The 21,786-nt window shown below is 33.1% G+C and overlaps 1 protein-coding gene across 1 annotated transcript in view; it reads left to right on the top strand.

The window, feature by feature from the left end:
* Positions 1 to 8,213, top strand: part of LOC139526326 (putative ankyrin repeat protein RBE_0317) — a 34,060-nt gene extending 25,847 nt beyond the window's left edge. Inside the window, exons 7-8 of the mRNA XM_071321458.1 lie at positions 6,160 to 6,261; positions 8,106 to 8,213. Coding sequence (XP_071177559.1) covers positions 6,160 to 6,261; positions 8,106 to 8,213 — 210 coding nt within the window. The remainder of the gene's footprint in view (positions 1 to 6,159; positions 6,262 to 8,105) is intronic.
* Positions 8,214 to 21,786: the final 13,573 nt, after the last annotated feature.

Here is a 21,786-nt window from a genome sequence, read left to right as displayed (position 1 = left end):
ATGTGATATATCCTAAGTTAAGAGAGCTTCGAGAACACGACTTAGGACAAAGACTTGCCATAAGATGGTCTTAGGACAAGTCCTAATCCTAAGATAGCTTCGAGAACACTACCCCTGATATATACTAGTATATAAAAAGATTTGAAACAGTAATAATGTTCCACCAAAACGAGCCTAACTGCATGTCGTTGTTTTACATTTCAACATACGAGTTTTTGCATGTACACAAGGGAGATTGTTTTCTGTTCTATACTGCCCTTCTCCTAGTTTGGCTGTATACAATTTAACCCCTGATATGGACTACTTTATTAAATGTTAACAAACAAATAAATGCAAAGAGAAAGATTCGGAAAGAAATTCTAAAATTTACGCTAAAAAATAAAATACACAAAAATGAAAAACAGTTTTAGACAATTATCATTTAAGAACTATATATAATTAGCATGCATCACTAAATGAAACTGATAAATTGATTGCTCCCGTAATGTCCAGTGGCAAATATATCACACATATTCACGACGAGATGTGAAATGGATCAACCTGAAGCAAATGATTGATACATCACTAAGATAGAGAGTTCGCTAGAGGTAAAACGTATGTCGTACTAGAATAAATTTGAATATGACCAACATCTTGAGTTAGGCTATTGCCCTCCTTTTTTTCTACACAAAAAACGCACGGCAAAAACATAACATAACAATTAAAAGATATAGGTTAGAAAGTCACCCAAAAAAGTAACACAACGTCAATGTATGGATTATTTTTTTTTCGGGATTTTTTTTTTTTTTTGGCATATTTATTTTTAGATCTTCATCTTATATTTATATATGTAATGAAGAAGACATTACTAAGACAAAAACTTGTGTCTAATCCGTTTGTCATTTTTGAACAATAAAATTTGTTCAAACCAAAGAATCATGATATGATTTTAAAGAAAAGAAATAAATCCAACACATTTTTTTTTTCAAAATTGAAAATCCAACTGATTAAAAGTCGTTTTGCCCCCAAACATACTATCCTAGAAAACATGTACTTATAGTTTCTCAAAATGTCCAAATATAACCCGTTTTATAATCGCGCAGTGGACATAATTGTTATATTTCTATTTAGACATTCCACATTTTATCAGACCGTTTCAGAACTATTTTCGAAGATTACGAATCCGTGGTTTCATTACACATACAACGCTAAATACATTTATCAATTCTTTATTTAAGCCTCGGTCACACCTTACCGGATAGCTCGAACGGACGCCTAACGGATAACTTTTTTTCAACCCGTTCATGTCCGTAAGCGTCCGTTCTTATTCCTTACACGTCCGTCCATATCCGCTGCATGTCCGTTAAGCGTACGTTTTATCCGTCGACGTCCGTTCTATCCGGTGGAAAATTTTGAGCATGTTCAAAACTTTGAACGGACGTCCAACGGATAGAATGTCCGTTGAACGTCCGTTAGGCGTCCGTTTTGTACGGTACTCGTCCGTTTCGTTTCCGTTTTGTGTCCGTTACGTGTCCGTTATACATCCGTTGGAGGCCTGGAGGATAAATTCACCAACGGACTTCTACTGGACGTTTAACGGATAAAACGGATGTTGAATTAATGAGAAACGGACTTCTACCGGACGTATAACGGATAAAACGGATGATGAACGGATCTGAAACGGATAAATGCCATTTGAAAATTTTGCGTCAGAAATGAAAATTATTGTTATGTCAAATTTCTTAAGTTTCATGAATTTTTAACAATCATAATCGATCTTAGAGTAAGGGCACGTCTTTACAATTAAGCAGCTCTTATTTATAGGTTTATAAGAACAAACCAAAACCAGTTACACAGAAACATTTTGAATATTTATGTGTTTTACATGTTTTATTATTGACGCCTTTAATTTTTTCCGTATATCTTGTTCGTCCGTTTTATCCGGTACGCTTTCCGTTAGGTGTCCATTTCATTTCCGTTGGATGCACGTTAGACATCCGTTCTGTCCGGTACGTTTCCGTTTCTAGTGCGTTGCATATCCAGTGTGTGTCCGTTCTGAATTCGTTACACGTCCGTTTTATTCGGTCAGTACATCAACGGACTCCCAAAAGATAACAATTTTGTCAACGGACAACTTTTATTTTCATCCGTTAGTCGTCCGTTCGTGCTTTCCGGTAAGGTGTGACCGAGGCTTAACACTCAAACAAAAATATGTGTTAAATGAGGGCAAATAAAAAATAAAACGCAATAAATGACAGAATAGACAGGAAACTAATAACTAATAGCTAATAATAATAGGACGTACGTACGCCAATTCATGAGGGCGTGCCAAATTGTAACGAATGTCCAATCAGATTTTTCTGTTGTTTAAAGTTTGACGTGCGGTTATGTTTAAGCAGTGTTGAGTGTATTTTACATTTGTTATTTTGTTAGTATTTACTATCTTACTATGCTATATGGATTTTGCTCATAGTTGAAGGCCGTACAGTGACCTTTAATTGGTAATTTCTACGTTATCCAGTCTCTGGTTAAATTCTCTTAGTAGACATTATCCCATCATTCATGATCAGGTGTGATATAAAAAAAGAAAACTACAGTATCATATAGGCTATATATCTAATATTAAATATTATAAAGAAAACTTTTATTAGTCATATTTTGTCAAAAGACAATCACAATTACCCCAAAGCGAATTGCTAGAAGTGGTTTCGTATTTCGTTATAGAAAAAAAAATACTAATAGTTTATGTAGAATAAGGACTCCCATACAGTGCCGCGTTTATATCTTTTTAATACATTGGTGCAATTGGATGCAACAAATAATGACCATAAAATGTCAGGTTTGCGAGATCAGACAGTAACCTAACAACTAAACAATTGAAAACCTAGGGTTCAATGTTTAACAGTCAGCAATGGGCAATTTTCATCAATAAAACGTGATTAGTCGAATACTAAAAATGCGAGTAAAGAATATAGATTTGTTATTAACCACACATGCTTAAGAGCCACAAATCAGTATTCAGAAGTTACCTTTTTTGCATTGCATCATATTACAACAGAAATTAGAAAATAGGGCCTGGAAGTAATTCGAAGACATTGTTGTTTTCCTGTTCTATTTAGCTTTCTTTTTTGCAAACACGGTGTTAGATTTAATAAATTCTGACAGTCACCAACCATTTAAAAAACAATCGATCTATTTATAATAAGAAATGAAAATAATTGTGTGGGTTTTTTTTTTTTGTTTTTTTTACGGCAAATAAGAAAATGACCGTTTGATTTAAAATTGTTTAAAATTATTTAGAAATAGATTTATGAAAAGGCTAGACTTTAATTTGTGCCGTAGGGATGTGATTGGGTGGGTTTTTTACAATTATTTCCCATTATTTCCGTAATGAAAATCTGCAATAATTATTGTTTCATCATGTTGTTTGATTTTCACTTTATAACAAAACTAAGAATATGACGGATGAATTTATGGTTAGCTGTTTATTGACTAGTGGCAACTATTAGATGTATCATTAGGGAACATTTAGATTGTTATAATTTTTATTCGATGTATGTTTCATTATAATACGTTATTCTGATTGGATACACTGCTATCTCGCGTTATTCCTTAGCCTATTTCATTAGATCCCACAATAAAGGTAAATTAAATAAAAGATATTGATAAAAAAATGTAATTATAAGTACTGGATGCTTCTTTTTGTAACTTCACAGTAGTAAAAGCGTTGACCGTGCGCAAATTTTAAGAATGAAGCGCGCGCTTCATCATACAAAATGTACTTTGGTCAACGCTTTTACACCCATAAGAAGTTACAAAAAGAAGCATTCGATTCTTAAATAAATATAGACAAGGACATCCTGTGTTATGCAAACATGTGTATCACGGCACAAGCGATGACGTATAAACCGTGTGTATCATATGTATATATAGGGTGGGTTGCTCCGAATAAAGGAGGTGTAGACACAGGAAAATATAAATTAAGAATAGAGTGTAACGGGCAAAATAAAGATCAGAGGAAAAGGGTATAAGAAAATTAAAGAATAGAGGGAAATGGTCTATTTGTTTGCCGGACAATTGTTGATAATTGTTTAAAGTCTATTGCATTTATAGGTTAAATAATACACAATCATTTGTACATTGGTAGGGATTTATGTTTGGAGTTGATGAGGCACATAATGAGTAATTGTTTTTATTTGAATTTTTCTAATATTTTTTTTTCTAGTCTGATTTTAAAATGAATAAAAAAATCTATCACCTAAAAAAATATGGTTTAATTACGACATATAGATAAAACTGCTATTCAGTCGATTTTAAAATACATGCTATAAAAGAGAAAACATAAAAATATTTAGCAAAACTTGTGAACAAAAAGTCAACCTTAAGACCCCGAATATACTTTTGTAAGAACATTAGATTAAGTTCCGAATTCCATTTAAAATAAATTGTTGTTTAGGGGAAAAAAATGGTGACACCTTAGGCTATTTTCCAAAAATGTTGACTGAATTCTCTGCAGACTGTAGTTTACTCGAAAATTCACCAAGTACGTATTTCTACGGTTAAAAAAATCATAAATGTATCTTTTAATTTGTTTAAATTTATTTCAGTGTTTATTTATCAAACTTTTTATGTCAATAATGTTGGATTAACATCGAGTTAGCTTAAATCATAATCTACTAAATTATTAATTAAAAACTAAAACATGCAGCCAATCTAAATTTTACGCATATTATCATCTATATATAGATTTAACAGAACACAATTCATGTTTTATATTTAAAAAAAACATATACGCTAAACGAAACTATGCACGCCAAGAAACGATGTACGCTAAACGATACGATATACGATAAACGAAACGATGTACGCTAAAGGATACGGTATACGCTAAATGAAACGATAAATCATACGATGTACGATAAAAGGGCGCTGATGTTATCGTTTATGGTATAGTTTATGGTATATGGTTTCGTTCGTACATCATTCGTTCAGCGTCCGTACAAAGTTCGGTCAGCGTTTCGTTTGCATTCGTACACCGTTCGGAAAGCGTACGTACATCGTTCAGGCATCTTCCGTACATGGTTCGGGCATCGTTCGTATTGTTAACTTTTACGTTACACGGACTATATATGTCATAAAAATCCCCTCCCACTTTTCTCTTTTAAAAATGCTTATCAGCACGTTAAACAGCGGGCCCCATGTGTCAACTGTGCATAAAATAAATATTCATATTTAAAAAATGTTAATTGCTTTTGTCTCAAATCGACGAATTGCTACCGAAACAGCATTATCAGAAACGAAAACCACATATTTTTTTTCATATTTACTAATATAAGTGCATGTTTGTGTTTGATAATAAAAGTGAAAGACATTATTATTTTTCTGTCATGTCAACTAACTTTCTTATATTTCCCGATTCATAACAAGGTAGAGTCAATTTCTCTAATTTTCATAAATTATTCAACTAATATGTATAAAAAACAATGATATGAATGAAGTTAACCCTGGTAAAGACTGTATGCAGTGGTTTGTTTATGATTAGATATAACCCACTCAATTATTACTAGCCTTTTTCAAAAGAGTACCAGAGGTTAAACACTTGACTTGGAGACTCACTATTAAATTTCAAAGCAGGTTGAGTCTTCGTTTTATGGTTCAGACAACCATCATGCAAAAAAAAAAAGACTGCAAACCTATCTGACATAATACAAGTGTTAGTATTCCACTGTACTTTATAAATTTATCAGGATCTGACCTTTACAATATACACATGCGGTTGACAGACAATATTAACCTATGCATGTAAAGTTTACATGTATTCCGCTGGTTTTATTGAAATTACTATGTCCTCATCGTGGTCCCTATTTCGACTCGATAATTATATTGAGAGCAATACTAAACTGTTGAAAAGAAAAAGGAATTTCTACGTTTAGAAATAAATGTTAAATTGCAGGAGGCAAACAATACTCACTTGTGCATTAACAAAAATGAAATGTGTTTGTACTGATTACGAAACAGGAGACCATATATCTCTGTATATTCAAATCATGTACAAATATTGTTGATGGATATGTTCCCTACCTAGTTATTATTTATGACAGTTAACAGAATATATGTGAGATGATTGTGTTTTAACACGATTGCATAAGTAGTGTGAACAGTCCAACCTTAATATTTCAGAATGGGGAAACTGTTTTACACGAAGCTGTCAAAAAAGTACAACTCGAACTAGTGGAATTGTTATTAGAATCATCCAAAATAGACCCAAATCAAAAGAATAAGGTATGAGGTATTTTGTTATTTCAAGGGTTTATGTGATCAACTTTCTGTGTTTCAAAAGGTGTGATGAATCAATCGTCAACGACAATCATTAACATAACAAACTAGTTTCATTTAACACGTGTTAAAGTTCCTTACACCCATCAGATGGCAAAAGTAAACTGGATATGTGTATCACAATTAACAAAGGGAAGGATAATGTAGCGTATTTATTTTGCTGTTCCTCTTTATTCGTTTTTTGCTTAAGTTAATGTTTTAATATATTGTAAAAAAGTATTGCACAGTGCTAATCGACACTATACACCTTTTTTTTGTGAACGAACGCATTTACATTAAACGGTTATGATAAGTTCAAATTCAAAAATAAATCGGATTTTATTACCCAATAAAATATTACCTTAGCTAGATTAGATAAAACTTTTAGAAATTGTGGACTCTCAATGTATTACTTTATTTGGCCTTTAAACCTTTTAACTCGAACGTCACTGATAAGTCTTTCGTAGACGAGACGCGCATCTGGCGTAAACACTTTTAGGCCTGATATCTATGATGAATTTATTGTATAACAAATAGAAAATGACCCAGGCTTCTTCATATAATGATTAAACCCATGAAAACACAAAACTGGCTGTTCCGCGTTACGCCCAACTTAATTATACTACCAGGTATTCTTAATGTTCGACATAAAAAACCACAGTTTACATAGGCCGATATTCAGATACAATATAGATATACCGCGTTGCCTTTAATGATTTTCAGTTTAAATGCCATAAACAACCCTCCCCTTTTTCCCTTTAAAAATGCTTATCAGCACGTTAAACAGCCGGCCCCATGTATCGGTTTTCAAAAAAAAAAATCATATTTAAATCTAATAAACATTTAAAAAGTGTTAATTGCTTTTGTATCAAGTCGACAATCCACAATCGACAAATTGCTACCGAAACAGCATTATCAGAGACGAAAATCACAGTTTTGTTTTTTTTGTTTTTTGTTTTTTTCTAAATATTTCATATTTACTAATAAAATTGCATGTTTGTGCTTTCTTGTATTTCACTATTCAATACAAGGTAGCGTCAATTTCTCTAATTTTCTCTAATTTTCATAAATTATTCAACAAATATGTATAAAAAACAATGATATGAATGAAGTTAACCTTGGTAAAGACTGTATGCAGTGGTTTGTTCATGATTCGATATAACCCACTCAATTATTACTAGTCTTTTTCAAAAGAGTACCAGAGGTTTAACACTTGACCTGCATGGAAACTCACTATTAAATTTCAAAGCAGGTTGAGTCTTCGTTTATTGGTTCAGACAACCATCATGCCAAAAAAAAGGTTGCAAACATAATGTACAAACCTATCTGACATAATATAACTGTTAGTATTCCACTGTACTTTATAAATTTATCAGGATCCGACCTTTACAATATACACATGCGGTTGACAGACAATATTAACCTATGTATGTAAAGTCTACATGTATTCCGCTGCCGTTTTATTGAAATTACTGTGTCCTCATCGTGGTCCCTATTTCGACTCGATAATTACATTGAGAACAATATTAAACTCTTAAAAGGAACAAGGAATTTCTACGTTTAGAAATGAACGTTAAATTGCAGGAAGCAAACAATACTCACTTGTGCATTAAAAAAAATGAAATGTGTTTGTACTGGTTACGAAACAGGAGACCATATATCTCTGTATCTTCCAATCATGTACAAATATTGTTGATGGATATGTTCCCTACCTAGTTATTATTTATGACAGTTAACAAAATATATTTGAGATTATTGTGTTTTAACACGATTGCATAAGTAGTGTTAACAGTCCAACCTTAATATTTCAGAATGGGGAAACTGTTTTACACGAAGCTGTCAAAAAAGTACATCTCAAACTAGTGAAATTGTTATTAGAATCATCCAAAATAGACCCAACTCAAAAGAATAAGGTATGAGGTTTTTTGTTATTTCAAGGGTATACGTGATCAATTTTCTGTGTTTCATAAGATGTGATGAATCAATCGTCAACGACAATCGTTAACATAACGAACTAGTTTCATTAAACACGTGTTAAAGTTCCTTACACCAATCAGATGGCAAAAGTAAACTGGATATGTGTATCACAATTAACAAAGGGAAGGATAATGTAGCGTATTTATTTTGCTGTTCCTCTTTATTCGTTTTTTGCTTAAGTTAATGTTTTAATATATTGTAAAAAGTATTGCACAGTGCTAATCGACACTATACACCTTTTTTTGTGAACGAACGCATTTACATGAAACGGTTATGATAAGTTCAAATTCAAAAATAAATCGGATTGTATTACCCAATAAAATATTAGCTTAGCTAGATCAGATAAAACTTTTAGAATTTGTGGACTCTTAATGTATTACTTTATTTGGCCTTTAAACCTTTTAACTCGAACGTCACTGATAAGTCTTTCGTAGACGAGACGCGCATCTGGCGTAAACACTTTTAGGCCTTGTTACGGCCAGAAATCGCCTTTAAATTGTAGCCAACGAAAGACACAAATCAATAAGAAAATTTAACAATATTTATTATACAAAAGGTTACAAGAAGTATTACACAAATATTACTGTAAACTTAACTGTCAAAATATGAGTCCAATCTTTTGTCTTTATTTGTATCCGGATATCTTTCGGAATCCAATCTGAATATTACGGTCACAATCCAGTATGATGTTGTTTGTAGAATTAAAGTGTCAATCCAAATGCTATGAATATTAATGTCTATCGATGTCTAAGTCCAAGTGTAAGAGTAAGTCCAAGAGTGAGTTTAACTTTAGTGTCTGTATATATATATATTTGTCATGGAAGATTCTAGAACAGTCTATAATGGAACATCCTAGAAAGTTACAACAGAAGTTTCTAGTAAAATGTAGAGGTTTATATAATGCATCTTTTATTAGGATCATTCTGGAAAGTTCCAATAATTCTGTAATTGTTCCAGAGATTTCTAAACTGCACAATTCTAAAATTATTCTGTAAACAACTATCAGGCCATACAACACAAATCAGGCCAACATAAATAAATACAATAATTACAATATCATAACACCTTCCCCCTTAAAAGAAGTTTTAGTGTAACAAAAACGTATCCTGAATAATATGAACAAATATACATAGTATATACAAAGTGTTTTAATAAGCTCTAGATAAAGCATCAGCTATTACATTATCTTTACCCTTAATATGTTTTACAATTACATCATATTCCTGTAAAAACTCCACCTAGTCAACATCTGATTCTTGTTTCTCATTTTATGTATGAAGGTGAGAGGATTATAATCAGTACAAACAAGAATAGCATATACAGTGGGATTCAAATATACATCAAAATGTTGAAGTGCTGACAACATTGCAAAACACTCTTTTTCAATAGTTGAATAATGTTTCTGATGTTTACCTAATTTTTTGGAAAAATATGATATAGGTTTCTCAACATTATCATCTGTCTCTTGATATAAAACAGCTCCAATTCCTACATCGCTTGCATCAACGGCAAGTTTAAATTGTTTTTCAAAGTCTGGAGTAATCAGAACCGGATTATCAATTAAAAGTGATTTGCTATTTTCAAAAGCGTTTTGACAATTTTCACTCCAGATAAATTTAAAATCTTTTGGTAAAAGATGAATCAGTGGTTGAACCACAGGAGCAAAATTTGAACAAAATTTTCTGTAAATTCCAATCATGCCTAAATATCTCATAAGTTGTTTTCTATTTGTAGGAGGAGGAAATTTGGAAATGGCTTCCACTTTAGCCATAATAGGTTTCACTTGACCTTGGCCAACTGTATGCCCTAAATAATCAACAGTGGCCTGACAAAATTCACTTTTACCAAGATTAACAGTCAAATTTGATTGTGACAATCTATCAAAAGTATCATACAAATGTGTTAAATGCTGTTCCCAGCTATCACTACATACAATTAGATCATCAATATAAGCATAACAACAGTTTAAATCTTTTATAACATTATTGATCATTCTTTGAAATGTAGCTGGTGCACTTTTCATGCCAAACGGCATTACAGTATATTGAAATAAACCATCGGGTGTAAAAAAAGCTGATATTTCACGAGCTCTCTGTGTCAGTGGAACTTGCCAATAACCTTTCAACAAATCAAATTTGCTCACAAATTTTGCTTGACCAATGTTGTCAATACAATCGTCTATCCTTTGAATCGGATAGGAATCAGATTTTGAGACTGAATTTACTTTTCTGAAATCAGTCACGAAACGAAAGGTTTTATCTGGTTTTGGCACAAGGAGACAAGGAGAGCTCCATTCACTGTTACTCGGCTCAATAATATCATTGTCAAGCATATATTTAATTTCTTTTCTCATAGCTTCAAGTTTGAGTGGATTAAGCCGGTAAGGATGTTGCTTAATTGGAGAAGAATCTCCTACATCAACATCATGACAAACAGCAATAGTTTTGTTTGGCACATCTGGAAAAAGATTTTTAAAAGAAAATACCAAAGTTTTTATTTCTTCTCTACGATCAAAAGACAGATGTGCAAGTTTTGAGTCTAAATTTGACAAAATTTCTGAATTTTTCAATCTAACCGTCTCTTCCATAGTTTTAGAACTAAAAGGTGGTTCAATTACATCTGGTTTGTCATGATTGTTCTCAAATTTAACCATGCCTAATAGTACGGTGACCAAGTAAGGAAAAGTCGCTTATTTAAGGAGTTTAATCGTCATTCGGACTATACGGCTGTAAATCACAGTATTGGTAGTTCAAAGGTTACACTTCACGTTTTGACTTGTCGTCATAAAATCGTACGGTGCAATTTTTGTAAAATGGGCTTTGAAGTTCGTTCCCTTACTTTAAAGAAAAAAATACTTTCAAAAGATTTTTGGCCTACATTCTAAAAGAACATTCGGTATATGCTTTTTGTTATTATATACATTGTTGTAACACATTATTTTAACAATTTCAAACAAAGTTTAGCAAAATTAATCCGTTATTGAGGAGTTTTTGTAAAAATTGAATACTACGAATATTTTGCATTTAATAGAGTACGTTTCAATTCATTTTCATCATTTATTTTTACGCAAAATGTAAAATACACAAACATTTATATATTTCGAACCTTTATTGAACAACAATTTCAAAATCATTTATCTCAGAAGCAATATTTCAACTTGTGCATTGAAACAAAATATACACTACAAATTGAAGATACAGGTTTTCCACTTGAAATTCGACTTGTAAAAAAATTGAACCGGACCGATACTATTATCTATAAATGATATTTTGTATCACAACGATTTTTCATTGCTAACATTTGTTCAATCCAATTTTTTTTGGGATAGTTTATGATCCCATTTCGTGTTGGTTATCGTGTTTTTTTGATGTCTTTTTAAAAGATTTCATATTTTCGTATGTTTATTTGATATGGGTTTTTTTCTTTTTATATATTTCAAAAATTAAGAACCAAGTCTGAATTTGAACATGTTGTTATCTGGAAAATGTTTGAACTAGGAAGTCCTTTACGATAAGGTTCTAGTAGTTAAAACAAATGGCTTTTAATTTTGAAAACTGTATCGTATGACAGAGAATAAGTACTGAATGAGTCCCCTCCTTTACTGTAAAGAGTAGACGTTGCTTCTTAAGTTCTGTTGAAAGACTAAATGATGGAATCTGCCAACTATGTGTTGTATAGTATGGGTCGTTTGTTGAACCTGATTTGGTGAACCAATTCAATTCTGATGCCTCGTGTGCACTTTCCCTACCTTCCTTTGGCCCATCACTCACAACTTACACCAGTCTGAGAGGTGGTATGGCATTGCTTAAATGTATTGATGATAACAAAAAAGCAAACAAAATGGTGACCTTGCAGGTGACTATTATAAAAATATGACCCAATGCTTTTCGCTAGCGCACACAGTAGCAGACATATTTTTACCGCTACGACATGAAAAGCTCAATAAAGTTGTCTGTTGAAAAGGAAAGCCGCACAAAGAGTACACCTTCAACCAAAGTGTATCAGATTATTGAAGGGAGAAGGATACTGACTGGAAGAAATTTCTTTCTGTTAAAGAAAACCAACAGGCTCTCCCTAATTTCTTTGATAATTTTTCTTTTTTAAAACTATGACAAATCCCCTATGATTCCACCTTATAGTGAGCTTTACTTTACTCAGCTGGAACGTTTGTAAATCCGAAATTGTCGAAGTTATTTCAGACAATAATGTTATTGACTGTTGTAACATGCTTAGCACTCACCAAGGGCCAATACTCGTATGATAATTAATGCCTTATACTTTGACATGAGGTTAACAGAAAAGGGAAAGAGCGACAGAATAATCCTAAGGACCTCTGATACGGGTGTGATTGTTCTGTGTGTTCACTACTGCAAACAAATGACACATGCATGCGAGTTGTAGGCGCAGTTGGATGTGTACGGATTGCTAGTTTAGTCTTACATGAATGATTTATTAGTTGTTGGTGGCTTTGAACTAGCTGTCAGATAACTGCGAGTTCTCTCAGATCTGTTGCTAGTGTTGTTTGGGTGTACAAGTACCCGGCTACGTCCAATTGTATTTTTACCCATCTGATGAGTTAAGCCTTTTTCAACTGATTTTTATAGTTCGTTCTTTTATTGTACTGTTATACCACTGTCCCAGGTTAGGGGGAAGGGTTGGGATCCCGCTAATATGTTTAACCCCGCCACATTATTTATGTATGTGCCTGTCCCAAATCAGGCGCCTGTAATTCAGAGGTTGTCGTTTGTTTATGTGTTACATATTTGTTTTTCGTTTATTTTTTTTTTTATATAAATGAGGCCGTTAGTTTTCTCGTTTGAATTGTTTTTACAAAAGACTTGAAAGGACACACACGACTATTGTAGTTACAGAGCTTTGGGAGTACTGACGAAGATGAGTCCCTTGTTTGTGTAAGAATTTAGTTTCGAAGATGTATGATCTGAGGAATCATCTCTTTAAATCATTCCATCACGATATGAATAAAATTCGCGTCAAGCTTGCCACCAGTAAAAAAGTATGTTTAGACCGCATTAAACATTGCTAAACCCCCTGTTCCGTAACCTTTAGGAAACGATTGGCGAAAATTAATTATTTCATTACACCCCGATTATTTTAAAGGGCATATGTCAGCAGAATTCTTGCAGGATCTTTTGTGTTCATGTTAGGGAAAATCTTCATGTGAAAAGTGTTTGTTCACAACAAAACCTTACATGTACGGAGCTTTGCTCCTTTCAAGGGTAAGAATTGTGTAGAAATTCCTTGACAGATGAATCAGAAGATACTCCTGGATGAAATCTGTTTTCTGATCATTTTGATTGGATTTTTTAATGTTCTTCGAGCTTATTAGTGGTGTTTGGTAACACTGAATTGCATGCATGAGCTTTTTCAAAATAAACATTCAGGATAGAAGGCTTTACTTGAAAACAACATTTATCTTTTATTGCTGAGGTTGAATGTCACCCGGCAAGGTAACTACTGTAACTTTAACGGAATTTGTATTGATCTTGTATAATAGAACAAGTGTTGAAAAACGCCAATTTTCAGATTTAATCGATTACTAAGTAATATGTTCCTTTTTTTTACACTTTCGAGATAATTCATTTTCAATTGATTTAAAATTTAACACAAAATGCTGCTGATATCTTTCAATTTTGAAGATAAAGAAAGAAACAAAGAAAACAGTATGTTGATCTTTGACCTTAATTTATGCAAAACTGTTACCACATTTCTTTTTAACGACATCGATATTCCAAAAGTACTCATTTTTCCGAATCCAATGATATATGATATAGCCATATAGTATGTTTGACGATTAAATTTTCAAAATATTGGGTCTGGTCACCGTACTATAAAGTGGCAACTGGTTTACTCTCAAATTCATTAGTACGCTCAAAATATGGTTTTAACATATTAATATGACACACTATGTTTTGTTTACGCCGACCTGGAGTTTTTACAATATAATTCAAATCATTGATTTTACTCTCTATTGTATAAGGACCACCATATTTAGCCTGTAAAGGATGTCCAGGGACTGGCAAAAATACAAGTACCTTATCACCAGGCTCAAAAACTCTATCCCTGGGATTTTTATCATACCATATTTTCATCTTGTTCTGTACATTTTTTAAGTTTTTCTGAGCAATTTGACAAGCAGTATACAATTTTTCTTTTAAATCTAGATACATAGTCTAAAAGATTCAAGTCAGTATGTTCAGTAAGCTACTTTTCCTTAATCAATTTCAACGGTCCCCTTACAGTATGGCCAAATACCAACTCAAAGGGACTAAATCCAAGGGATTCTTGAACAGCCTCTCGGGCTGCAAAAAGTAGAAAATGAACTCCATCATCCCAGTCTCTGTCAAATTGAAGACAAAAAGTTCTAATCATGTTCTTTAATGTTTGATGAAAACGTTCTATGGCACCTTGAGATTCTGGATGGTACGCACTTGATCTATACTGAGCAATCCCTAACTGGTACACGACTTGCTGAAATAAACCTGACATGAAATTTGATCCCTGGTCGGATTGTATAGACTTAGGAAGTCCTACTAATGTGAAAAATTTTATGAGTGCTTTGACAATAGTAGGTGTCTTGATATTTCTTAGCGGAATAGCCTCAGGAAAGCGTGTGGATGTACACATGATTGTCAATAAATACGCATTTCCAGTTTTGGTCTTTGGTAAAGGTCCAACGCAGTCAATTAGAACTCTGCTGAAAGGTTCGTCAAAGGCTGGAATAGGCAGAAGTGGTGCAGGTGGTATTTTCTGGTTAGGCTTACCAACAACCTGGCATATATGGCATGATTTGCAGTATTCTGCGACATCATTTCGAAGTCTGGGCCAGTAGAAATGCTGCAAGATCTTAAGGCAAGTCTTCTTATACCTAAGTGTCCAGCCAATGGGGTGTCATGGGCAAGACCAATAATTTCTTGCCTATAAACTTTAGGCACCACCACTTGGTATACCACTCTCCATTCCTCCTCTGGGGTAGCATCAGGAGGCCTCCACTTCCTTATTAAAATGCCGTCCTGATGGTAATAACATTCGGCCACTTTGTCTGCTTCCTCCTGTGGTTGAGCCCGCTGGTTGAGCTGAAGAACCTCAGGGTCTTTATGTTGTTCTTCGAATAAATTCTTTCGGTCTAATGAATGGCTGTTTACGTTTGGCCATGGCATAATAACATTCTTGTTAACACTAGGTGGTCTTATTATGGCCTTTTCTGAGCTACCAGGACCTTCAATGTCAGCTAAAAAAGTGTCAGAAAGGTCCATATAATCAAACTGGTTTTCTTGTAAATCCTCATCTTGTTGTTTTCTAGCCATCGCCCTAGTAACAACACAAGCTGGATACAATTCAGCATCATCTTCAGGTGATTTAACATCCACCACCGGTTCACTGGTAACAATTGGTTCTGCAACCACTTTGTTCCTAGCTAGATCATTTCCTAGCAATAATGTAACACTCTCAACAGGGAGATTAGGACGAACACCCACAATAACTGGTCCAGTTATCAAATCTGACTTCAGATAAATACGATGAAGAGGAACATCTATACAACCCAACTCTACACCTTGCAACAAAACGGAGGCACCAACAGAAGTCTTCTCGGACAAAGGCAACACACCTTCTAACAATAAAGACTGAGAAGCTCCAGTGTCCCGTAAAATCTTAATAGGCTGAAGAGTGGTATCATCAACAATAGAAATAAACCCATCAGACATAAAGGGTTTATATTCCTCCATGTAATCACAAAAACTGGACTTAAAAGCCTGACTCGCAGGACATTCCAACGTACTGGTAATATAAGGTGTCGTACACGCACTGGACTTCGGCTTATTATCTCGTTCATTCTTCTTCTGGAGTCTAAAACAATCAGCCATCAGGTGACCATTCTTCTTACAATAAGCACAAATCAGTGACTTCTTCTCAAAAGTATCAAATTTTGGACCAGACATATTAAAACTGGACTGACTCTTATTCTGTGCAACAGGCTTACTATCAGTACGCTCAGTGCTTAGATTTTTGTAATTTCCACTTGAATTATTAACATTTTGACCCTTGAAACTTCTTTTATGTGAAAGGGTATAATTATCTGAAATTACTGCTGCATCATGTATTGTCCCAACAGTTTTGTCGTCTAAATGTGTTTTTAAGTCTAAATGAACACATTGTTTGAACTCTTCTAATAACATCAATTGTCTTAGGTTATCAAAATTGTTATCTGTTTTCTTTGAAGTAAGCCATTTATCAAATATATCTTCTTTTTCCCGAGCAAATTCCACATAGGTTTGCGAATCAAACTTTTTATAAGATCTAAATTTCTGTCTATATACTTCTGGTACTAGCTCATAAGCTTTCAAAACTTCCTGTTTCACCATGTCATAATTGGAACTTTTTTCTGATGGAAGTGCAGAGTATATTTCAGCGGCCTTACCCTCAAAAACACTTTGTAGCATTGTAGTCCAATATGGTTTTGGCCAATTCAAATTATGAGCAATTTTCTCAAACTGTGGAAAATATTTATCAACTGTTTTTTCACAAAATTTGGGAACCAAACGTATATTTTTTGCTGCATCAAAATATTCTGATTTCGACTTGACTTTAGTGTTGCTTTCTTCTTTGACCATTTCAATTTTCATTTTCTCCATCTCTAGCCTTTCCCTCATTTCAAGTTCTTTTAATTTAAATTCATCTTCATTTTCCTTTTTATCCATTTCCAATCTTTCCTTCATTTCAAGTTCTTTTATTTTCTCTGTCTCCTTCATTTCCAGTTCTTTTAATTTAAGTTTATGTTCTAATTCAAGCTGTTTTAATTTAAAGGCGTCAACGTTTTCGACCTTAAGATCAAGAGCCTCTTCACCTAAAATTTCTGCGTCCACAAATTTGTCTATAACCAAATTTTTTATAATTTTTTTTCTCATAGATACTCTAAAATCTAATTTCAGATGTTTAGCAAGCAACACTAATTCCTCTTTCTTTAAATTATCAAAACTCATCAGGTCTGGCGTTTTCAAAAAATTACCGGCATCAAATACCATTTTGTAGAATTTTGTTGGCTAGTTATAATAAAAATTACTAAAAAATTTTGAATAAGATATTTTCAGGATTCCGGACGAGCCCCCAATTTCTGTTACGGCCAGAAATCGCCTTTAAATTGTAGCCAACAAAAGACACAAATCAATAAGAAAATTTAACAATATTTATTATACAAAAGTTTACAAAAAGTATTACACAAATATTACTGTAAACTTAACTGTCAAAATATGAGTCCAATCGTTTGTCTTTATTTGTATCCGGATATCTTTCGGAATCCAATCTGAATATTACGGTCACAATCCAGTATGATGTTGTTTGTAGAATTAAAGTGTCAATCCAAATGCTATGAATATTAATGTCTATCGATGTCTAAGTCCAAGTGTAAGAGTAAGTCCAAGAGTGAGTTTAACTTTAGTGTCTGTATATATATATATTTGTCATGGAAGATTCTAGAACAGTCTATAATGGAACATCCTAGAAAGTTACAACAGAAGTTTCTAGTAAAATGTAGAAGTTTATATAATGCATCTTTTATTAGGATCGTTCCGGAAAGTTCCAATAATTCTGTAATTGTTCCAGAGATTTCTAAACTGCACAATTCTAAAATTATTCTGTAAACAACTATCAGGCCATACAACACAAATCAGGCCAACATAAATAAATACAATAATTACAATATCATAAAAGGCCTGATATCTATGATGAATTTATTGTATAACAAATAGAAAATGACCCAAGCTTCTTCATATGATAATTAAACCCATGAAAACACAAAACTGGCTGTTCCGCATTACGCCCAACTTAATTATACTACCAGGTATTCTTAATGTTCGACATAAAAACCATAGTTCACATAGGCCGAGATTCAGATACAATATAGATATACCGCGTTGCTTGAATGATTTTCAGTATAAATGTCATAAACAACCCTCCCCCTTTTCTCTATAAAAATGCTTATCAGCACGTAAAACAGCCGGCTCCATGTGTCGGCTTCCAATAAAAAAACTCATATTTAAATCTAATAAAAATTTAAAAAATGTTAATTGCTTTTGTATCAAGTCGACAATCCACAATCGACAAATTGCTACCGAAACAGCATTATCAGAGACGAAAATCACAGTGTTTTTTTTTTTATTTTTTTTTTTTTTTTCTAAATATTTCATATTTACTAATAAAAGTGCATGTTTGTGTTTGATAATAGAAGCGAAAGACATTATTATGTTCCTTTCATGCCAACTAACTTTCTTATATTTCACTATTCATAACAAGGTAGCGTCAATTTCTCTAATTTTCATAAATTATTCAACAAATATGTATAAAAAACAATGATATGAATGAAGTTAACCTTGGTAAAGACTGTATGCAGTGGTTTGTTCATGATTAGATATAACCCACTCAATTATTACTAGCCTTTTCAAAAGATTACCAGAGGTTAAACACTTGACCTGCATGGAAACTCACTATTAAATTTCAAAGCAGGTTGAGTCTTCGTTTATTGGTTCAGACAACCAACATGCCAAAAAACAAAAAAAGGCTGCAAACATAATGTACAAACCTATATGGCATAATACAACTGTTAGTATTCCACTGTACTTTATAAATTTATCAGGATCCGACCTTTACAATATACACATGCGGTTGACAGACAATATTAACCTATGCATGTAAAGTCTACATGTATTCCTCTGTCGTTTTATTGAAATTACTGTGTCCTCATCGTGGTCCCTATTTCGACTCGATAATTACATTGAGAACAATATTAAACTGTTGAAAAGAACAAGGAATTTCTACGTTTAGAAATGAATGTTAAATTGCAGGAGGCAAACAATACTCACTTGTGCATTAAAACAATGAAATGTGTTTGTACTGGTTACGAAACAGGAGACCATATATCTCTGTATCTTCAAATCATGTACAAATATTGTTGATGGATATGTTCCCTACCTAGTTATTATTTATGACAGTTAACAGAATATATGTGAGATTATTGTGTTTTAACACGATTGCATAAGTAGTGTGAACAGTCTAACCTTAATATTTCAGAATGGGGAAACTGTTTTACACGAAGCTGTCAAAAAAGTACAACTCGAACTAGTGGAATTGTTATTAGAATCATCCAAAATAGACCCAAATCAAAAGAATAAGGTATGAGGTATTTTGTTATTTCAAGGGTATACGTGATCAACTCTCTGTGTTTCATCAGGTGTGATGAATCAATCGTCAACGACAATCATTAACATAACGAACTAGTTTCATTAAACACGTGTTAAAGTTCCTTACACCCACCAGATGGCAAAAGTAAACTGGATATGTGTCTCACAATTAACAAAGGGAAGGGTAATGTAGAGTATTTATTTTACTATTCCTCTTTGTTCGTTTTTTGCTTAAGTTAATGTTTTAATATATTTTAAAAAGTATTGCACAGTGCTAATCGACACTATACCCTTTTTTTTGTGAACGAACGCATTTACATTAAACGGTTATGATAAGTTCAAATTCAAAAATAAATCGGATTTTATTGCCCAATAAAATATTAGCTTAGCTAGATTAGATAAAACTTTTCGAATTTGTGGACTCTTAATGTATTACTTTATTTGGCCTTTAAACCTTTTAACTCGAACGTCACTGATAGGTCTTTCGTAGACGAGACGCGCATCTGGCGTAAACACTTTTAGGCCTGATATCTGTGATGAATTTATTGTATAACAAGTAGAAAATGACCTAGGCTTCTTCATATGATAATTACATCAATGAAAACACAAAACTGGCTGTTCCGCGTTACGCCCAACTCAATTATACTACCAGGTATTCTTAATGTTCGACATCAAAAACCACAGTTTACATAGGCCGAGATTCAAATACAATATAGATATACCTCGTTGCCTTAAATGATTTTCATTATGAATGTCATAAACAACCTTCCCCTTTTTCTCTTTAAAAATGCTTATCAGCACGTAAAACAGCCGGCTCCATGTGTCGGCTTTCAATAAAACAAATCATATTTAAGTCTAATAAACATTTAAAAAATGTAAAGTGCTTTTGTATCAAGTCGACAATCAACAATCGACAAATTGCTACCGAAACAGCATTATCAGAGACGAAAATCACGGTGGTTTTGTTTATTAAATATTTCATATTTACTAATAAAAGTGCATGTTTGTGTTTGATAAAAGAAGCGAAAGACATTATTATTTTCCTTTCATGCCAACTAACTTTCTTATATTTCCCTATTGATAACAAGGTAGGGTCAATTTCTCTAATTTTCATAAATTAACAAATATTTATAAAAAACAATGATATGAATGAAGTTAAACTTGGTAAAGACTGTATGCAGTGATTTGTTCATGATTAGATATAACCCACTCAATTATTACAAGCTTTTTTCAAAAGGGTACCAGAGGTTAAACACTTGACTTGCATGGAAACTCACTATTAAATTTCAAAGCAGGTTGAGTCTTCGTTTATTGGTTCAGACAACCATCATGCAAAAAAAAAGGCTGCAAACATAATGTACAAACCTGACTGGCATAATACAACTATTGGTACTCCACTGTACTTTATAAATTTGTTAGAATCCTACCTTTACAATATACGCATGCGGTTGACAGGCAATATTAACCTATGCATGTAAAGTCTACATGTATTCCGCTGCCGTTTTATTGAAATTACTGTGTCCTCATCGCGGCCCTTATTTCGACTCGATAACTACATTGAGAACAATATTAAACTGTTGAAAAGAACAAGGAATTTCTACGTTTAGATATGAACGTTAAATTGCAGGAAGCAAACAATACTTGTGCATTAAAAAAATGAAATGTGTTTGTACTGGTTACGAAACAGGAGACCATATATCTCTGTATCTTCCAATCATGTACAAATATTGTTGATGGATATGTTCCCCCACCTAGTTAATATTTATGACCGTTAACAGAATATATGTGAGATAAGTGTGTTTTAACACGATTGCATAAGTAGTGTCAATATTCCAACCTTAATATTTCAGAATGGGGAAACTGTTTTACACGAAGCTGTCACAACAGGAGAACTCGAAGTGGTGGAATTGTTATTAGAATCATCCAACATAGATCCAAACCAAAAGAATAAGGTATTAGGTATTTTGTAATTTCAAGGGTTTACGTGATCAACTTGTTGTGTTTCAGAAGGTGTGATGATTCAATCGTCAACCCGTCAAATCGACAATCATCAACATCACAACATATTTTCAATAAAAACTTATCAATTCTCCACACAACCATTAGATTTTAAAGATTTACTGAAGATGTGTAACACAATAAACAAAAGGAAAGTTAATAATTGATGTTTCTATAGCACATGTGATTACTGTCGGTCCATTAGGCGGTTAGTGTTGCTCTGTCGTTATCTACTGGTATTATCTAATGTAAAATTTTCATATGGGTTGCATCGAACAAGTTTATTACCCGGTATGTAAGTGAAGAGTTGCATTGAAAATACATA

The sequence above is a fragment of the Mytilus edulis genome, chromosome 6, assembly GCF_963676685.1.
Source record: "Mytilus edulis chromosome 6, xbMytEdul2.2, whole genome shotgun sequence".
NCBI lineage: Eukaryota > Metazoa > Mollusca > Bivalvia > Mytilida > Mytilidae > Mytilus > Mytilus edulis.
Note: the sequence above shows the minus strand (reverse complement) of the source record. Positions and strands in the feature narration are given on the sequence as shown.